Consider the following 20736-nt stretch of genomic DNA (forward strand, 5'->3'; position numbering starts at 1 on the left):
CCGCTGTATACAATATAAATTACTCAACAGACTTTATTACCGTATAGGGTAGCAAACTTCACACGCTCCCCCACCCACAAGTGCCCTAAATGCAACTCTGAAGAGGCTGATCATATGCACATGTTTTGGTCCTGCTCTCTGCTGGGGGAGTTCTGGCTGGAGGTGGTGAGAGCGCTCACAGAGATAGTGGGGTCCCCAATAGACCTCGACCCGCTGGCCCTATTGTTTGGCATTTGGTCCGGAGATAATGCGAAAGAAATGTCTAAATTTCTGAATGTATGTGCTATTGTTGCTAAAAGATGTATTTTGCAAAGATGGAAACGTCGCTCTCCCCCCACCTTTGATATGTGGTTGAAGGCCATCACCTGGGTGCAAACTTGTGAGGAGGAGTACATCGGATCCCTGCCCACGCCATCACGTCCTAAGAACGTATGGACGGAATTCTGCACCTATCTGAACAATAGAGATGTGGTGGAGTGGAGCCCCACCTCCCCGTCGGGTCTACCCGACGCATTGCCATAAACACTGGACACCTTGCCTACCTTGGGGTTGTCAATGTCCCCCTCATTCAGGACCTATCTTAAAATGTATGTTATAATGCCCAACTGTGCTATGGTGATTTCTGTTTATCTCTGTAAAACAACTGTGCTATAACTTAACTTTCTGCCAATAAACAAAAGTTTTAAGAGAGAGAGAAGGAGCAAGCCAAAAAGAGAGCACCAAAATGACATATGCCAAACTGGCTATATTTAATTTTTCTTCCAATTAAATAAATCGTACCTTCATTTTTTCTTTCTGCCTCAACTGCATTTTCTTTCAGTTTTCTACTACACCCCGAACTAAATCCAATATAAAAGTGTTAAACCTCTCCCTCAAATGCCTATGGCTCTCCATACAAGACTGGCCATGGACTCCAAGCATGCATGCCCTATTTAGAATATGTTAGCCAAAACCTGCCTTGCCTGAAACCTGAAGTATGTTTGGAAAAAAGTTGGAGTATTCTGATGAAACGAAATGAGAATTAATTGGCTTTTTGCAAGCTTTTGCTAATATGGTCACTCATTGCAGCTGTTCTTTGCTATCACACTGACTTGTATTGATATGGCATCTCTAGCATGAGAACAGCTTCATAATGTATACCGTCCTGAGACATTTACAGGTGTCAGAGTGGGTGATTTATCTATATTTTTATCAAATGTCGTAGGCCCAGTAGCTGTGAAGATGACTATGGTGGGTTGGGCCATTTACACAACCTCCCTGGCCTAAAAGTCAATGAGGTGGTCTGTTGACAGGCAGGACCAACTATCTAAGCAGTGCACAATTCCTTCATATTCACTGAGTGACTCCAATATGGTCAAAGGCTTGGAGCTCATTTGACGTGGTGGGACAAGGTAGCTGCAATTCCCAATGGCAAAAGTACCAGAATCTCTCAAAGGATTGTAGGATAATATCAGAAGATACAATTACATTTTTCTAGCCTGTAACTCTGTCAATGCTATTTACATACTAAAAACTCTGCTGAACTAAACAGGCCATACAAGATGTTTTTTTTTTATTTTTGATTGAGTGTTTTGTTGCAACTTGGACGATTTGTTAACTTTCCCTCACCACCCTTGTCCTCAGAGAATATAAACATACCTTGTGGGATTCCTCCAAAGCATAGAAAGAAGATCATTGTGAAGTTGTCTCTTATATGCCAATTTCTAAATGCGTGCATTTGAAATAATGTATGCCAATGCATACCAAGATACAGCTTTAAAGCAACAGTACTCCACACTACATTGATAAATGTGTCTGGTGCATGGAAACAGACACATCAAGCTGATGCATACATACAGTGCCACATGACCACACTTTTCAATACATGCACTGTGCTGAGTGCACACATACCTCTCTTAGTTAATACTTACAAAATAGTCGGTTAATAAGTATTCAGACTTGTTCTCTTCAGATGATAGAGATGTTTCTTCCATAAAATTCTTGATATCTTTTTCAACATCAACCTTGCTTATGGCATTATCAATTTGTTGATGACACTAAAACACAAAATAATGCACATTGTACTTTTTAGCCATTTGTATTCAATGTAATGCATTTTCCGAGAAAGAAGAGGTGCCCTACCGTAAAAATAAAAATAAAAGAAACATGGTTTCCAGTAAGATCAATCAATTATTGAAATGTAGCTGCATCTATAGGATTTGGAAGGCAAACAGCAAATTATGAATCTTGAGTACCTATGGACATTTGTCTTCTGGGAAGAGCACCTTTGACAGACTTGACACAGCAATTAAAAATTTCCCCTCCCCACAACTCATCGATTGTAACTTCAAAGCAGGGAATAGGTGAGGAGAAAGCAAATGTAATTCACACAAAGAATATCCTTCAACCACTGGAGAAGAACCATGTGTAATAGGGAAACTGCTTCCACGTCTCTGGGTTATTCTACAATCACTGGATTCTAATCAGAATCTACACACCAGTGTTTCAGAAAGAAGATTCCACACAAGCATGCAGTGATTCTGAAAGGGGATCTTTAGAAAACACCCCTCCCAGGGAAGAGAAAGCTCCACCTTGAGGGTCACTCCCTGCAATATATGTGCACCTCACAACCCACTCTGCTGCATGAGGCACGTTACATTCTCACATATGCTTGTTGTACGGGGCTGCATGGTTGTGCAATTAATACCTGGACAAACCATACTTTCCTGCTGGCTCTGCTGTCAACAGAATTCTCTCAGCGTCAACCATAGGATTCTGATTAGTGAGGCCAAAACTGATTACTACACCACCACTATTGCGGCAGCCTCTAGCAGGGGCAAATCTCTCTTTGAAGTAGTAAAGTATTGCACCAAACTCTCACCCAACTACGAGGTACCAGCAACTCAGGAAAAATTTGACAGAATCAACACATTATTTATTGAAAACTTAGATAAAATCAGACGGACCATCGAATCAACCTCTTACAGGATTAGCATCCCATGTACACTGCCCCTTTGGACCAAATTCTCTCCTCTCTTTCCCCCCGGCTCGCCTAAAAATTATTGCGTCCCTCAAACCTAATTCTAACTCTGATGATATCATTCCAGCCTCCACCATTAAACAATTGACGGGCCCAGCGCTAAATGCGCTCCTCATCATTATTAATTCCGCCCTCACAGAAGGATAATTCCTGGACACCCTGAGGACTGGTCTCATATGACCTCTTTTGAAAAAAACAACCCTAGACCCAGATGACCTGGCTATCCACAGGCCCACTAGGAACCTCCCATGTATTGGCAAAATCTTGGAAAGAGGCGGGGCTACATGCCTACTTGCCAAAATTGAACAACTCCAACTCCTAAATGGCTATCAGTCAGGGTTCCACCCCAAGTGTTGCATTGTGACAGCCAGGTGGTGGATGATGCTCTCCAAATCATGGATAAGGGCGAATCATGCCTCCTCGTATCCTTGACCTCTTGGATGCATCCTTCTCTGCCTCTTTGCTCACAGGATGGGATTCTGTGGCACTGTCCTGAATTGGTTTACCACCTACCTCTCAGGTAGACTCCAGGCTGTCCAGATGAACTTGTTGCATACTAACTGACTCCAGGTCTCCTGTGGAGTCCCCAAAGGCCCCATCCTCTCACCAATTTTTTTTACCTTTACATGGAGCCTCTGGGCACTCTCCTCAAAGATCCCAATATAGCTATTTACCAATATGCAGATGATACTCAGTTGTAAATGAGAGTAAATAGCGAGCAGGACATCATTCTCTGCAATTACCTAGCCATCATCCAGTCCTGGATGTCGACTGCCTACCTCAAACTAAACCCATCCAAGACTGATTTCATCCTCATCGGTTTGCCCGCTTAAAGAAAACTTGTCCAACAATGGTATAATGATATGCACCTAGAAGGATTTGTTCTACAACTCTGAAACTCTGCAAAATCCTTAGGCTTCACCATTGACAGCAGTCTGTCATTCCAGAAACACATAGCCAATAAGGCCCAAATATACCAGCTCAGAATCTCTACCCTTCAAAAAATCAAACCCTTCATCCTGCTACGGACCATAGTGCAGGCCCTTGTGATCATGCACAATGATGAGGGAAATGATCTCCTGACAGGGCTCCCAGCTGCTCATTTGGCTCCTGGAAATTGACCAAATGACCCCCATCCTACGCGAACTACATTGGCTTCCACTCCAAGCCAGGATATTGATCAAGACTGCATGTATCACGAGTAGCACACCACTGTACCTGGAATCTGCTAAACCAGATATGTGGCACACACTCATTGCACAGCAAATCAACCAACCGGCTTGAATTATTACTTGTCCGCAAAGAGAGCATCCACAAACAATCCTTCTCTTGTCATGCACCCACCTTCTGGGTGCATGACAAGAATGCCCCCACAATTCCCCAATTTCACAAATCTCTGAAAACATGACTCCTTCAACCACACCTGACCAAGGACTAATTTCAGTGGATACACATACTGACACACAAACCTCACAGTACTGCGCTACTATTAAAAGATAACAGCCCAAATTCCAGCTACCCACACTCTGTACAGCACTTTGCTGCTCTCGAGCTAGGTCTGTGCTTTAAGCAATGAAAACAAAGAAATAAAAAAATGTCTGCAGATAGTTTGTTCCCATAGGCTGAACATCTCTAAACAAAGATGTACATCAATTACATTGGAAAGCACTGGATAATGATTTAATAAAGGCTGGAACAACCTCCAGAATTCCATGCATCGCTTGTCCAAGACAAAATTCTGCTTTAGGAATAATGGCACAAGGAAAATGGGGGAGAATCAGAACTGATTAAGTCCATTAAGTGTTTGTCAAAATGAACTCCTAGGATGCATAACTTGGGCAGAAGAGAAATCCCTATTATATTAGTAGTTGGTAGTCCTTTGGACAGCCACAAGCACCTTAGTTAATTATACCATTGTAGACAAGGACCTAAACACCCCCCTACCCTTCAAACTGAATACAGGTAACATGCCAGGATGATCAATCGTTCCAGTATTATAAGTATTACAAAAATCATAATTATGGTTCTGTTTAAGACAAAAAGGTACATATAGGGTGACATATATTTTGTAGGGTCAAAATGCCCCAAGCAGTGGAGGGTGTCTCAGGTATTACATGTACATCATGAATATCAAACATGTAGTCTGAGAACTGAATATGAAAATAGTTATGTACAAAAGTAGGTTTTTCTGGCTAATGATAATGGCTGATTATCTAGACTGGGATAGATTCTAAGATGGATGCAGAAACAAAATGGCTTCAGGTCCAGGTGTCAGGAGGGCGGACTCATTTTTTACCTGGAATATTCTTTGGCAGCAGTTCATTAGCATTGTCGGTCCACTGTAAAAAAGAATGTCTAGGGTGTATATTTAGAATTTCTTGGCAGGAAAAGCACAGTATAGCCTGCCAAGTGAAGTTGCAGATCTCGGCAATCAGATAAGAGGCTGGTCCTTTAGAGACATCTAAGGATGTATAATCAGTTCCGGTGGAGTCTCACGCAAGCTATCAGATTATGTGCCAGTCAAATCATGCTTGCCAAAATGAAGTCATGTGGGCTTGGTGAATGACAGTTAAGCCAGCCAGCAATAGACATGTAGGGCTTTGCTTTTGGCTGCAGGGACCAATCAGTATGTATTGTGCAATCATATGTAATGTTGTATCAGCCTTAAACGAGTATAAAAGGCAGATGATGTTAGGAGATCAATGTGCCTTTCAGCCTGTCTTCAGAACATGTACTAAAAGATGACTTAAAACTGCATCCGGCGTCCGTCTCTTCGGTTCATGGGGGAAGGCACAAGGTCCTCCTATTCACCACATACATTACTGGTATGTCATGTTTAAGCTCTTATTTAAGTAATATGACCCGAGCAGCGGGCATTACCAACTCAGCTAATGCCCCAGGGCCGATAGTTATAGGCCAGAGCGAAGCGAGGGCCTTAACGAAGGCCCCAGGGCATTACCTGAGTCAATAATGCCGCCGGCGCTCGGGTCATATTGCTTTTAGTACCCTGGCCCGCAATATCTGCGTGACTGGGGCACTAAAAGTATTTTTTTCTGTCCGGAAACACTGCACTGTTTCGGGACAAACAAACAAAAAACGACCAAGAAAATGGCCACTGGGAAAGGGAAAACGCAGTCCGTTTTCCCTTTCCATGGTGGCCATCATGTGCGAACGTGCTGGGAACGGAAGTGTTTACAGCGCGTCCGCTCATGAAAAAAAAGGAGAAGAAGGTAAGTGTGGTTGAGAGGGCGGAAGGGTAGGAGGTAGGGAGGGAGGGGAGAGAAAAAAAATCAACAAAAAAAAAACTACCTTTGTCCCTGGCGGGGGATGATGGAAGCCTCCAGCCGTGTGGAGGCGCGGAGCAGGGATGGCCCCGCTCCAACCCTCCACATGGCTGGAGGCTGCCATTGTCCCCCACCGAGGACAAAGGAGAAAGATGGTAAGTTGTGTGGGGAGGGCAGGGAGGAGGGAGGAAAGGGGAGGGAAAACAAAAAGAAGCCTTACTTGAGTCCCCCGGCAGGGGGGCGAAGGCAGCCTCTCAGCCGTGGGGAGGCTCAGAGCGGGGATGGCCCCGCTTCAAGCCTCCTCATTGGCTGAGGGGCTGCCACGCACCCTGCCGTGGACAAGGAGGCTGGGACCCTGGCCGAGAATCGAGGGATTCTCAGCCCGGTAACAACCTGGCGAGAGCAAATCAGAATGCGTGTTGCATTCTGCTTGACTCTAGCCGGGTACTAATAATTCTTCTCTGTCCAAAAGGTGGCATATGCCTGTCAGCCTGAACCGGGAGACAGATAAAGAGCTACATATCCATAATTAGTTTCTAAATTAGATCAATTTTTTCTGTTAGATCCACATTGTATTGTAAATCAGAGGAAGCAGCATCCCTTTTGCAACCTTACTATGTAACAGGATCAAATTATACAAAGACAAATAAACATTGCATACCATTGCCAGCGTTTGTCCAAAATTAGAAACATGCTCGTTATATCGCTTGAGGATATTGCACAGAAGTTGTATCCTCTCCTTTTCCAGTTCTTGAATACTCTAAAATACAAAGTAATTTTAATTGTATCTAAAATAATAACAAACAATCAGTGGTTTCTATTTTGTTATATCGTGTATCATGCACATATGGTTATGATCTTCAGAAATCTGGTACAATAGAACTATACATGTCCATAAAGACATTTAAACATCAAGTACATGCAATCTCTTATGAGCTTCAGGAAATCTAGGGAATTTACCTTCTTGATCATCATCTACAAGTGTAACACAGTCTGACATATCTGAGATGCTAAATGAGAATCTAGCATCCCTAATACACCAGAAACAATTCCACTGAGTCATTTTACAATATATGAAAATAAAATAAAAAGGGTTAATATTTTCCATGCAAAACAACCTTTTGTGTTTTTTGACCTTACTAGTCATTCAATTAAGGGTTGGATAAAACCTTTGAAAATTGACTTCAATCCTGTGTTGGATTCTTGGGGAATCTGTGACAAAGCTGTTACATTTTATGGAGCAATACATACATTAATTGTATGGATAGCATGAACTAAAACACCAATTATAATTTCTTTCTAACAACTTTATATATTTAAAAAATAATAGCATGTTTGGCATATAATAGATTGTTGGATGCAGAGAGCGTTATGCTTATCCTGCCATCAGAACAATAAAGCATTGAATTAAGTAGAAGACATTCAAGAATCAGTGCATTTACATGTCAAATTACCCCGCCCCACTAAACCATCCAGCAAACATGAAGATTAAACATCAAACAGTGCTATTCTAACCCCAGGATAATCTTCAGAATTGTAAAGACCCACACTCCAGGCATACTCTTCCTTCAGCAAATGCAAATACAAATTGTCTTTTTCTTCATTTTGTGAACACACCAAACTGTGGCTTTCGTTTTACAAATCATTTCACACTGCGCCATCTGACAAAGAATTCTGTGGGACTTTGTAAGTTAAAGCTTTGTTCCATCACTTTTACATTTCATATTTTAACTAGTATTTGCTATTATTTTACGTAATAACTGTCATTTTCAAACACTGACTACTAACAAGTTTTAGCTTTCAAGCATAATCTCCATTTAGACTTGCCTTAGATAATCATTCTTTTGAATCGATACCTTGAGTATATGTATCTTCAAAATCACCATTCGCCTCTAATGTTCTCAACAATGCCGTGGGAAAAAGACTGGCAACACTTTGTAAAATTATCTTTAAATCTTATACTTAAAATTACCTTTAAATGGGACCAATATGCCCAATGGGTTTTAAGCTGCAAAATGTGCCCTCATTTGCCCTAAAAAAGATGCAAATGGAGGAAAACCAATAAACCTTCCTAGAAATATTAGTAAATCTGATCAAAAGACCTTACTAATGGAATGTAAATGATATATTTCGTTCTTGTATTTGACTTTTTAATAGGGAGCAGGAAACGAAAGAAAGACTTCCTGACAGGGATGTAAACTTAAAAATGTGTCTTCAGAAAGTCAAACATTTTACGGTATTGATATTGATATTTTATTTGTATCGCGCTTGTACACAAGTGTTTCAGACTGCGATGAGGTAAGGGAGGGGAACAATGGAGAACAAAACCAACAATCTCACTAGCCCCAGTGACATTGAGAACGTGCAAGTGCATGGGAGTGAGAGAGAAGTAAATGTAAGGGAGGGGGGAGAGGTGAAAAGTGCTAAACAAAAATTAAAATAAGTAAATAAATAAAACATGAATACATAAATAAATAACAAAGGCAACAAACTAGTAGTGCAGCCAGCAAGTGGCAAGTGCTAGGAATAAGGCAACAGGCAGGGTGTGTCTGAATAAGTGCAGAAAAAGAAAAAGGGGGGTACTGTAGGCTTACAGATACAGACCCAAGTGCATGGGATTGCCCGGAGGCAGAGCAGGTGGGTGGCAGGGTGAGCAGGTACCTGGGCCCTAAAGACAGAGGGAGACCAGGTGCACGATGCCAATACAGAACAGATCAACAGGGGAGAGGAGGAGAGAAGGCAGAAGAAAAGAGGAAGCTCTTGAGGTGCTTCGGGAACCAGAGGTGGTTCTCCTCAAGTTTTAGAGTGGCAGGGAGATTGTTCCAGAGTGAGGCCCCAGCCGAAGACGGAGATCTACCCACAGCTCGTTTCTTAGAAAAACAGCTGGCCCTGTGGGAGTTAGTAGGAAATTCAGACGCACAATAAAAACGTATCAATTCTCTGCTGTGTAAGGATCCAAAGTCTTGCTCAACTCTGTTCAGCCTACTTTTTCTGCCTACCTTTTGCTTTGACAAATGGTGCTCTGAAGCGGCCAAAGCGAGGTGAAGCAAAAGTTAGGATTTTGCTCTAAAATGTAACCAAGTCCCTATGAAAAGACCAATTCACTGATGGAACAAATACAGGTGAGCTAAGCGTGTTTCATTATTTGTGCTACTTTGGCAAAGAAGAACAACACATATATATTTTGAGGCTGATTCGTGGAATTATTTGCACTGAAAAACGAGGATTTGTGCACCATTATGCCCGCAAATCCCCACTTTTTATACAGGGATTTGCGGGCAGAATGGCGCACAAATCTCTGTTTTTTGGCGCAAATAATTCCATGAATCAACCCCTGTGTCTCATTGCTCAAAAGGGAAAGATGGCACAAGTGAAAGACAAAGGGATAAAGTTTGAACGGAAGCCAGTTTGCTCAGTTTCAGAATATAGATGGTCAGCAAATTCCGTAATCCGCTCACCCTAGTGCCAAAATCTTTACGTGATATGAATGTGGATTTGGGCCAACCCTTTCTGTTCTGTATTTAGCAAGAAGCAAGAATCGTAAAAAATGGATGGGCGCATGTTTTGGACCAGTGTAAAATGTACATAATATGTATACAGGAAAACGATGCCCATGTTGAGGGTATTCAGTGTATCAATGTGTCTCCTCCTACACGTGATCATACGAGCGTACGCTATAGCAATGTAATGTAGCCAAATTTGGGAAACTCCTTTGTGCGTTGTTTGTATTTTACAGGAGTCATTTTGATACAAATGCTAATTGCATGCAGGGGACGCCTTAAACCACACTTAGGTGTGCAATTTCAACATCAGCAAGGTGGATTACAAAAGTAAAGAGTAAAACTGGGTAAACTCATCACTACCCTTTACTCATAATCTTCATTTAAAAAAAAGTAAATGCTGCCTGCAAATTATGCTTTGCAGATAGTGTTTTCGAATGGATTCCCATGGAAGGGGCCTAGTCTAGAGCAGGTGCAAACCCGAGGTGGATTACACAGGAAATATCATGAGGGCATAAAACAAAGTGCTCTTCAAAGGTGGTGCAGCATAGCACAGAAGAGATGCAATCTCCATTTTGTGCACCTCCTACACTTAGGAAGTGGACAGAAATTAGATGGATTGCAAAATGAAAGCAAACAAGCATGACACAGCATTTGTTTGTGCTTTCATATTTCACTCCGCCCATCATAAAATGACCCTCGTAATGGTTCTCATAGAAGCACTATCCTGTATCCCAAATAAATACCTATAAAATAATACATAAAGTACAAACGCTAAAATAATTTCCTGTGAACATTTTAAATGCCAGATATCCTTATGATAAAGGGCCATGGTAGCAACAAAGGCTAATATACTTTAGTTTTGATTAAAGTCTGAGTAAGAAATTATCCCCATCTCAGCGTGCCTCAGCGTGCCTGCTTCGTTACATTTTTTCCAGCAGAAGTAGAAATTGGTAACTCATAAATATTTGATCTCTCCCGATGTTTGACTGATTGTGCCAAGAGTAGTGTCTAGTCATGCATTCTTCTTATTTTTTGGGTTAACTTATTTGTATGGGTGCTATGTTCTTGAGCACTTTAATGGCTTCATATATAGTCAACCCTATTCAAGAGTACCAAGTTACTAAGGTGAGTCAAGAGTACTTTTAGGATAGAATTCCACTTTGGGTGTCACTAATCTCATATTATTAGACGCCCTAATCATTTTGACTTTACCCCATTTATTCTTTTGGGTTTCCAATTCGTTTTGGTGGTCAGAGCGACTTCTGCTACAGTCCCACTTCTACTACATCCCCTTTTCACTACTTAAGAGTATATGGTTTGGAGTTGTCTATAAGGCTCCCAGGTCTGGGTGTGCCCAAGTCTGATTATATGACCTTACATTGGTCTTGGGGATAGGCTGGTTGCAGCTTTTGTTTTATTTCAGCTTTACCGTGATGCAAGCTAATTTACTGCAATGGTATCCCAATGTATATGTCTGGTAGCAATAAAAGTACTGATGTTTCTTTAAAATAAAATCCTATTCTCATCCTTTTTACTTTAGGAGCTCTCTTAGTACAATTGAACAATGAGGTGGGCCTAAAATAGCTTTGTGAGGCCAATATGACATACTCTCTAGTGATTTGAAATGGTCAAGGCAAGTTACAGGCTCTTGGCCTGCCACTATACTTCCTGTGGGGGTGAGGCTTGGTGTTTGGAAGTTTTTGGTGCCAACCTGATTGGGCAATCATCAAAAACCTTTTTTGTAATCTCTTAATCGGATTGATGGGTTGACAGGAACCAGACTCTGTGTGTAAATGCACATACAGGGAAAGCCATGTTCCTACACTGTGCTGGATCTTTGGAAGATGTATTTAGTTATGTTTGCATTTATTAAGATCACTAAACCCAGAGGCATGAAGGTGCTGGTTACAGACAGTGGTAGCAGTTCAAACACCATGTAGATTAGAACATATACACTTGTAAGTGATTTCAATCCGGCACACACCCAAGTTAACGCCTAGCATGTACTGCACAACTGAAATCCTTATTTATTTTTGTCTAAAAGTTCTTTATTCTGAACGATATACCCCTCATATCATGCCCATCTTCTGGAACCCCTCCTCCCCCCCAGTCAAACAGAACCAGGAATCAGGCTGGTTTGCAAAGGTAAATATTTATTTATGTATTTAAAATGTAATCACAATATGTCTTAAGAGGTACACAACAATCACCAATGGGGTGGGGTAACACTGAATAATAACTTTAATACACAAGTAGTGAGCAAAACAATTCAGCACAGAAATACTTTTCTGTGGGTTCAGATCAGATAGCACTGTGTTTAGAGGTTTCCCCTGCACACCCCTCAACCCCCAATAGACAATGTAAAGAGATAGGAGGAGAGAGCAGGTATTCAGGAATGGCAGAATTCAAACAGAATATCAATCCCACTTTCCCCCTTTCAAACACAAGAGAAAACGGGATTGACTGTCAAGCTGCCATAATGGCTTTTAAAGTTATCTTTAGGATAGACTAGGCAAAAACACCAGATATGGTCAAAATTGCTGAAATTGTTATAAATTCTTATGGGAGCCACTTTGGATAGTTGCACACAAACACAAGCAATGATTTAATCCCAAGAAAACATTTGAAATCTTAAAATTCAAGTTGGAAGCAATTAAAAGCTTTTTTACACGTGTAAAAATTTCCCAAACACGAAAATTCGTGGCAAACTTTTCACTGCGCGAAATTCACAATAACGGGAGAATCGCATTGAATTGGAATTTTGGGTGCGATGGAAAGCTGTGGATGTTAGTTACAAGCAGAAGTTGAAATTTTGTTTCTATCACAAAAACTATCACAAAAACTGAGGGAGCTACAGACGTTTTAGTGAAGGTCGTTTTTCGAGATAGGTGAAAGAATGGAAAACAGGAATGTGCTTTTAAAATTGACAAATGAGTTTCTTACACTAGAGGATGACTATGAACAAAACGAATACCCCACATGAACACAGTCACTCGATCAGGGTGACTGCCTGCTAAGGAAACTCGCCTTCTTCAGATGAGAAAAGGATCAGCGCATAGATAGTTTTAACAATACTAGTTCGGAGAAAAATAGGATGGTTTGGAGACAGGTCTCAGACATTGCAAAGATACTCCTAACAATACAGGTTCTGAATCCAAGATAGGATTGGTCTAAGATAGGGATAAGACTATGCAAAGTACATATGCTAGTGACACAATTCTTCCTATTTATACTCACTGGATACGTTTTTAAATGGGACCAGCAGTTCTGGTCAGGGAATTGGATCTGGTTTAGGAAAGACAGCTTGGCACATTGGATTGGTCAGGATCAGCATGACGTTCTGGTCACAGCACAGGAATGGACAGGGTCAGCAAGGCACTCTGGTCACAGCACGGCACAGGACTGGATCAGATCTGCCCTTCTTGTTTGTGAGGATATTTCACTTCAGCAGGCAAGCAGTAACAGCACAGCCCGGCTGTATTATGATGCTTCACCTTAGGCTTGTGGGGTTCTGTTCTGGAATTTGAGGCCTAGCTGAGAATGGTTCAGCTATGCAATATGCCCTTTGCTTTTGCCATGTTTGTGGAGTCTGGAACTATGAAGATGTAGAGTTCAGCAGCAGGGTGCTCTGCCAGCATCAGGATAGTAAGTAAATCTGTCTGTCTTTATGTGTGGTGAGCTGTCTCTATTTATGCTATGAAATGACATCATAAAGGGGGTGTGTGGGATGGTTTAGCCAAAGCTTGCCCCTTTGAAAGGTGATTGGGTCAGAGTCTACTCTCTGCCTTGATAGGAGGAGAGAAACAGAGTGTCATCTTTATGATGCAATTTTATGAGGCTGAGAATCCACCCTTAGCCCCTGGAACACAAAATCTACATTTGGCAAAATACATATTTCCACATGTGCAACCTCTATACAAATCACATATACAGATCACATATTTTACATAGCAGCTATTCCTCAAAACCCATAGCTGTGGGATCTTGTCTCCGCTTTTCACAGAACTTTGCCCTACAAGTGTGCGTGTTTAACATGGGAATACGTGTATAAAGTTTCACAATACTAGCGGAAATACATTTTGTGTAAAAGAACATTTCTTTCCATTGCTGTCCAGAACATGTCACACAGTTCTGGTGCCTCTTCACCCATGCAGCCAGAAATTACATTAACGACTCTGTTATTTTTATATTTTTCACAATTCAAACTGTCTTTTTTGAAATACATTCTTTGTCCATGTTAAGCAACAAATGGTTGTTTGGCTCCACTCCTTGGTCTCTCCCTGGAAGCCCAGGAGCCATCTCCCATGTTTGTTCCTTGCAGAGGCCATTTACGACTGTCTTCACACTTTGAATTTCCTGAGCTGCAGCTTGTCATTGTTCCTTTTGCCTCTGTAGACCAGGTTCTTTCCTACCCTGTAATTAACACTTCTCTGTGATTTCCTGCTGGGGGGAAAGACCTTCTTTCTTTGAGAAAAACCTGTTATTTAAGTTCTGCAGCTTCAGCCAGGTTTAAATTAATTGTTAAATTCGGTGGCCTTTTCCTTAGCACAAAACACACTTGTTGTATCAAATAAAGCTAGAATTCTCATTCAAGATTTTAAACCATGGGATCAAACAATTACAATATGGGTTACTATCAGTAACAGGCCTCTTAGATTGCAAACATTTGATTTTCAGTTTATACATGTTAAAGTTTTATCAGGCAGGCCCCTGACAGCTGTCATCACAGTAGCCCCCTGCTGCACAGAGATTTTTGACAGATCCACAGGCAGGCCACTTTTGCTGTGAAAATCTCCCTAGGCTTTCAGCCTTTCAGGATATTTTAAGTTCACAATGATTTCATAACTAAGTGAATTGTAGCACCCAGTAAAATTTCTGAATTTTTTTAAAGTGGGTTTGTACCAGCATTCTGAAGTTTCAGCAGCAAACAAAAAGAGATTTAAAGCAATCTTGGAGTTTCATTTAGCAAAGCACTGCTTTTTCCTTCTGCACTCCACTTTCAATTGTTGTAGAGCCCAGTGACACATTTCAGTAGTGAGAGCTCTGTTCCACCACCGACAACATGCATGGCAGATTGGGCAGCCATCTTTTTGTGTGTGGAAAAGCACGATTTTCAGGGGTTTTGGCACACACAAGGGTCTTGCGGCCATTTTGCTGTTTCTGGCACCATCATAACAGAGTGATGCAGCATAGCAGTGCAAAAGTGGGTCAATACATCCCACACACAGTGGCTGGTTCAGACAATGGGTGAGCTCAGAGAGAAGAGTAATCTCTTAAGAAGTTTTCAGAAGGTCCAATAAGATTGTTCAGATCCAAAAGTCAGAGGTGGCGCATTCCAGTTTTGGAGGCAATGACAGGGGAGCTCAATCCCGTAGATCTTTTTCACCTGAATCTTGGAATGAAAATGTGGTGAGAGTAGGGTGATCAGGTAGGTCTTGAGGATTGTGCTTTTATATTTTCTGAGAAAGCTACCTAGAGGCAGTGTTTGAAAGGCATTTGAGAGTGATGGCTAGAGCTTTGAAGATGATATGGTCTCGAATAGGTAGCCAGTGCGCACTTCTTCTGGCAACTGAAATATGCTCGCACCTTGGGATATTTAGTGCAGCCCTGAGCGATTGTTTTGGATGATCTGAAGTTTCTTAATGTTGAGCGTGAATGTGCCTGCAAATAAGGCATTGGAACAATCCAATTTAGAGCCAATAAGAGCCTCGGCAAGCGTGAGGCAACTATCAGTAGTTAGAAAGGGTCTGCAGGCATTTATTAATTTAGTAGTGTGTGCCGCCGAAGAGGCGATGGCATTGAACCGCCTTGTTAAGGAAAGAGTCTCATCTAGGTACACTCACAAAGGCTTAACATTTCAGGATATATGGATGGTGATACCCTTGATGGTAAAAGATTTGTAGGCTTGAACAAGTTTGTCAAGTGAGATTTGAGAGCCAACCAGGATAATTTAAGTCTAGTCATCATTGAAGCAAAGAAGGTGGGAGGCCACATAGACCGGGATGGTTTGGTAGACTGAGTGCAAAGGGTTGACTTGGTGCCACAGATTGTAGTGAGAGGGAGAAGGATTTGTGCGTTGTCTGTGTAGTTGGTATAGGAAATACCACAGTCATCCAGCAGGTCAAAAAGCGGTTTAGTTAAAATGTTGTAGAAGATAGGGGAGACACAAGATCCTTGAGGGACACCACAAATGACAGGGGTAGGAGGGCTGCAGCATAAGCTGAGAACACTCTCATGGATCTATCAGAATGAAAGAAGGCAATCTAGGAAATAGTTTCAGGGGAGAAGTGAGCTGCTGAGGCAAGGTGATGACACAGAATTTGGTGGTCCACAATGTCAAAGGCTGCGAACAGGTCGAACATCAGGAGGAGGGCTGTGTTGCTGGCACCTTTGATCTAACCCAATTGTTTTTTTAAATCCAGCCAGGCAGATTGAGTACAATAGTCTGGTCCGAATCCCGATTGCCACATACCTAAATTTGAATTTATATTTCTAGACACAGATCTTGTCCAAAGAAGGTAGAACAATATAGAGCAGAGGCTATTCAGATTTAAATGAACAAATATGTTTTCAGTTGCTTCCTGAAGGTAATCAGGAATTCAATATGTTGTAGATGAGGTGGAAGTGTGTTCCAGGCACGAGGGCCAGCTACCGAGAAACGGCTGTCACCCCAAAGAAGTGTTTTTGTGGGTGGGATCAACAGAAAACCTTGGTCCATGGAACTCAAGCAGCGTGTGAGATAATGGATCTTAATTTTTGATGTGAGGTATGGTGGCGCCAGGCCACAAATGCATCTAAAAACAACACACAATAACTTGAATTGAATCTACTGCTGGACCGGCAGCCAGTGAAGGCTTTTGTGGAATTCAGAAACTCGCGATTTCCAATGTAGGGAAAAAAATCCAGCATATTGCCGAAATCTGGGCCACTGCAAGTGTCGCAGATATTTTGGACTGCCTACCAAAAGCACATTGCAGTAATCCAGTCTGGCGTTGACAAGAATGCCTACCACCGCCGGTTGGTCATGCTCAGATATCAAGGGGAGAATGGGTTTAGAGTTTTTGAAAGTATACAGATTTACTAATCTGGTTCACCTGCAAGTTGCAATCCAAATTGGATTGCCAGATGCATCCTAGATCTGCACAGAATCAGTACATTTGGTGGCAGTTCTAAAGAGTGTTGGACAAGGAAGTATTGGAAACATATTTGCCAGTTTCCTTTTTGAGCCAAATATAATGATTTCCGTCTTGATTGGATTCAACTGAAGTTTATTTTCAAGCATTCACAGTTGTATTCTTTCCACACTGTTCAAGATGCTCTCTGTTGCCTTCAACAGTTTCCTTAAGCTGACATAGATATGGGTATCATCCAAATGGGAATCATACGGAAGATCAAACTCTGCAAATATTTTTAACAGTGGGCAAATGAATAGATTAAATAGTAAGGTGACAATGATGACCCCTGCACTACTCCACAGGGTACTGTCAGCATTTCAGAAACATATGGGCCTGTCTTAACTTGTTGGAATCGGTTAGTGAGAAATTAATTAAACCATTTCATTGCTTTTTCTGATACCTGTACCGCAGAGGTTAGCCTAGAGCTAGGTATATTATAGTCCACAGTGTCGAAAGCTGCCGATAAGTCAAGCATGACTAGCATGCTGATATCTCCCTCATCAGCATTTTCTAGTAGATCATCCCAGACCTTTAGTAAAGCGGTCTCTGAACCATGCCCTGGCCTAAAGCCAGACTGGTGTGGATCTAAAATATTGCTAGCTTCCAGATGATATTGAAGTTGTATAGTTAAAACTTTCTCAATAATTATTGTTGTCCATAATAGCCATGCAAAAGGGAGGTAGTTGGCCAGGACCTTATGATCCAAAGTAGTTTTTTTTAACAGAGATGTTAGATATGATTTTCTTTAGCTCCTCTGGAACAAAGACTTGGCCTAGTGAGGCATTTACAAACATCTGAATGGGTTTACTCAGTGCCTGTACACGTTGTTTCACCAAATACGCTGGGATTGGACTGCATGTGATATTTGTAGGCTTAAGGTGAGAGAGTAATTCTCCGATCGTTTCTCTTCCTACCGGTGTGAAATTAAACTCTGGTGGATGTATCTTTTTTCTACTGTTAGATCTGACTCAATTAAAAAAGGAGTCATATTCATTTGACCATCGATATTTATTCTGATCTGCTCAATTTTACTGAGAAAAAAGATGTTCAAATCATTAGCCCTCTTCTGGGATGGGGCATGCTGGAGTTTATACAGCCAGGGTTGGAGAACTTAGAGCCGACTTGGCTATTAAGTGCTCTGTTGTGGCTCCAGTCATGAGCCACTTTTTTCAATTTTCCTATATAAAGTCTGACAGCACTTCAGTTTGTCATCAAACCACTGATTACTTTTCCTAAATGGCATTTTTAAACTTTTTACTGGTGAAATAGTATCACAATTTGCTTGTAGTTCTCGCATCAGTGTTGCGTACGTATCCACACCCACTTCACCATCATATGTTTTAGGTATGTGACTCAGAAGATCGATATCAGAGATACGATCCAGATCTTTCTTTTGGCGACGAGGTTCTGAAATAGATAATATTTTACTTCTAACAGTATTCAGTTCTTTGGTCCTTGTAAATCGGACCATTAAAAGGTTCTGACCAACTCAACGGTTCAATATCTACACCGTGTAGATTAATCCCTCATGAAAGAATCGGATCTAAACAGCATCCACTTGAAGGTCTGGGAAGATTACAGAGGATACAAAGATTATGTGAATCCAAAATGTCATTTATGTGTTTACATTCATTATTATCAGGCTCATTACACCAAATATTTAGATCTCCTAAAATAATAATCTTCGACTGGGTACTAGCTTCAACCGTTAAACATGCATCCATGGTGTCCAGGAAGGCAGTGGCCGATCTGGGGGGGTCGGTAACACAGAATTAGTTTAATTGCGTAATTGGGAAGCGCTATCCCAGCTCAATGTATGGAAATGTTGAATCTCTATAGTATCTTTATATATAATGGCAACTAGGCCTCCCTGTTGTAGTTTTCTATTAAGCCATTTTATCAGGTACTTATCTAGTACCAAGAAATGGAGATACAACAAACATGTGGGGGTAAACAAAGTCTCAGTGATCATGAATAAGTCGATATTGTGGGTTATAATCATTTATGACAGCAGCATTTTTACTTGCTGACCTAGCATTGATTAAAGCTAGTTTATTAGTTGTATTGGTTTCATCCCTCATAATTTTAGGTAATTCCAACATAATATTGACCCCTCTTATTTTATTCAATGTACGGAGCAACATGGTGCCTTGATTGGTATCTCTAAGTGATAGCAATATATCTCTAGAATAAGTCTAGGTCATTATAATATATGGAAATTAAAACTGCATATGCCAGATAAGCCAGTGGTAAATATTATAGCAAGGCGTCAGTAGTCAATAACTTCTCAGATGGACGAGAACTAAAGTTCTCTGCGTACATACGTACGCTACGGACCGCCACAAACTGGCTTGATGTTGTCACACCGGTGCTGTCGGGCCTGTTGGAGAAGAAATGCCAACAAAAACTTCAACTCTCATGGGAGTTGTAGTCCAGTACAGATCAGCTTATATACACACAATACAGAACAAATGCAGTGTTCGAGCTGCACTTTCCTGATAGTAGTATGTCTAGTACATGTAAGATTTATAGTTTAAAAGATTTACATCTACATAAGCATTTACTTTACACAATTTCTAAAAACGTCTTTCCTTAAAAATAATTCAATACAATTTCTAAGTAAGTGCAATTTAAAAGTGCAATTTAAAAGTGCTGGTATAAATCTAGTCAGTCATCTGACTCATATCTATTCTAATATAAATCAAGTAGCACTACACAGTGTTCCCATCACACCTAGAAGGTTATTGGGTTCTAGGTATGGCTGGATCAGTAGGTAAGCCACGCCATCCAGGATTTTAAGGCGAAACGTGTCTTGTGTTGATTTTTTAAAAAAGGGGCAGGTCCCAGGCATCCTTTCTCTGCCCCTACTCCGTTCTATCTGCCTAGGGAAGAGGGCAGGAGCCCTCTCCCCCTCCTTGAAGCCGCATCCAAGCAGCCAGCGCTGACGCAGAGATCCTGAGAGGCCTGCCTGACCCGGTCCCAAGGCCTGCCTGTCCTCCCAATGCCGGGCGCATCGCGGCGCCGAAACGAGGCTGAGGCCGCCTCTTTTTACATCTGTGCATCCGCCGGCAGGCGGATACGCCGGCGGCCAACACCAAGGCCATACTAAGGCCTGTTGGGTGCCTGTGCCCCCACTCCATTCTATCTGCCTAGGGAAGAGGGCAGGAGCCCTCTCCCCCTCCCTGAAGCCGCCTCCAAGCAGCCAGCGCCGACGCAGAGATCCTGAGAGGCCTGCCTGACCCGGTCCCGAGGCCTGCCTGACCTCCCAATGACGAGCGCATCGCGGCGCCGAAACGAGGCTGAGGCCGCCTCTTTTTACATCTGTGCATCCGCCGGCAGGCGGATACGCCGGCGGCCAACACCAAGGCCATAATAAGGCCTGTTGGGTGCCTGTGCCCCCACTCCGTTCTATCTGCCTAGGGAAGAGGGCAGGAGCCCTCTCCCCCTCCCTGAAGCCGCCTCCAAGCAGCCAGCGCCGACGCAGAGATCCTGAGAGGCCTGCCTGACCCGGTCCCAAGGCCTGCCTGACCTCCCAATGCCGGGCGCATCGCGGTGCCGAAACGAGGCTGAGGTCGCCTCTTTTTACATCTGTGCATCCGCCGGCAGGCGGATACGCCGGCGGCCAACACCAAGGCCATACTAAGGCCTGTTGGGTGCCTGTTTGGAGCCACAGGAGCCAGGGGCCAGGAACTCTGCCCTTTCTGCTCCAGGTAAGCCAACGTTGCCACCCCGCACGGCTGCACATGTGTGTGCTG

The 20736-nt window shown here is 42.2% G+C and overlaps 1 protein-coding gene across 2 annotated transcripts in view; it reads right to left on the reverse strand.

Moving 5' to 3' along the window:
- The window catches only part of NOSTRIN (nitric oxide synthase trafficking), a 771458-nt gene that overhangs the window by 354262 nt on the left and 396460 nt on the right, over positions 1-20736 (reverse strand). For both annotated transcript variants that reach the window (XM_069616258.1, XM_069616257.1), the window contains exons 9-10: positions 6965-7063; positions 1911-2036 (exon numbers count right to left, since the gene is read on the reverse strand). In XM_069616258.1, coding sequence (XP_069472359.1) covers positions 1911-2036; positions 6965-7063 — 225 coding nt within the window. The remainder of the gene's footprint in view (positions 1-1910; positions 2037-6964; positions 7064-20736) is intronic.

This window comes from Ambystoma mexicanum, chromosome 9, assembly GCF_040938575.1.
Source record: "Ambystoma mexicanum isolate Mex_15411 chromosome 9, UKY_AmexF1_1, whole genome shotgun sequence".
Classification (NCBI taxonomy): Eukaryota; Metazoa; Chordata; class Amphibia; order Caudata; family Ambystomatidae; genus Ambystoma; species Ambystoma mexicanum.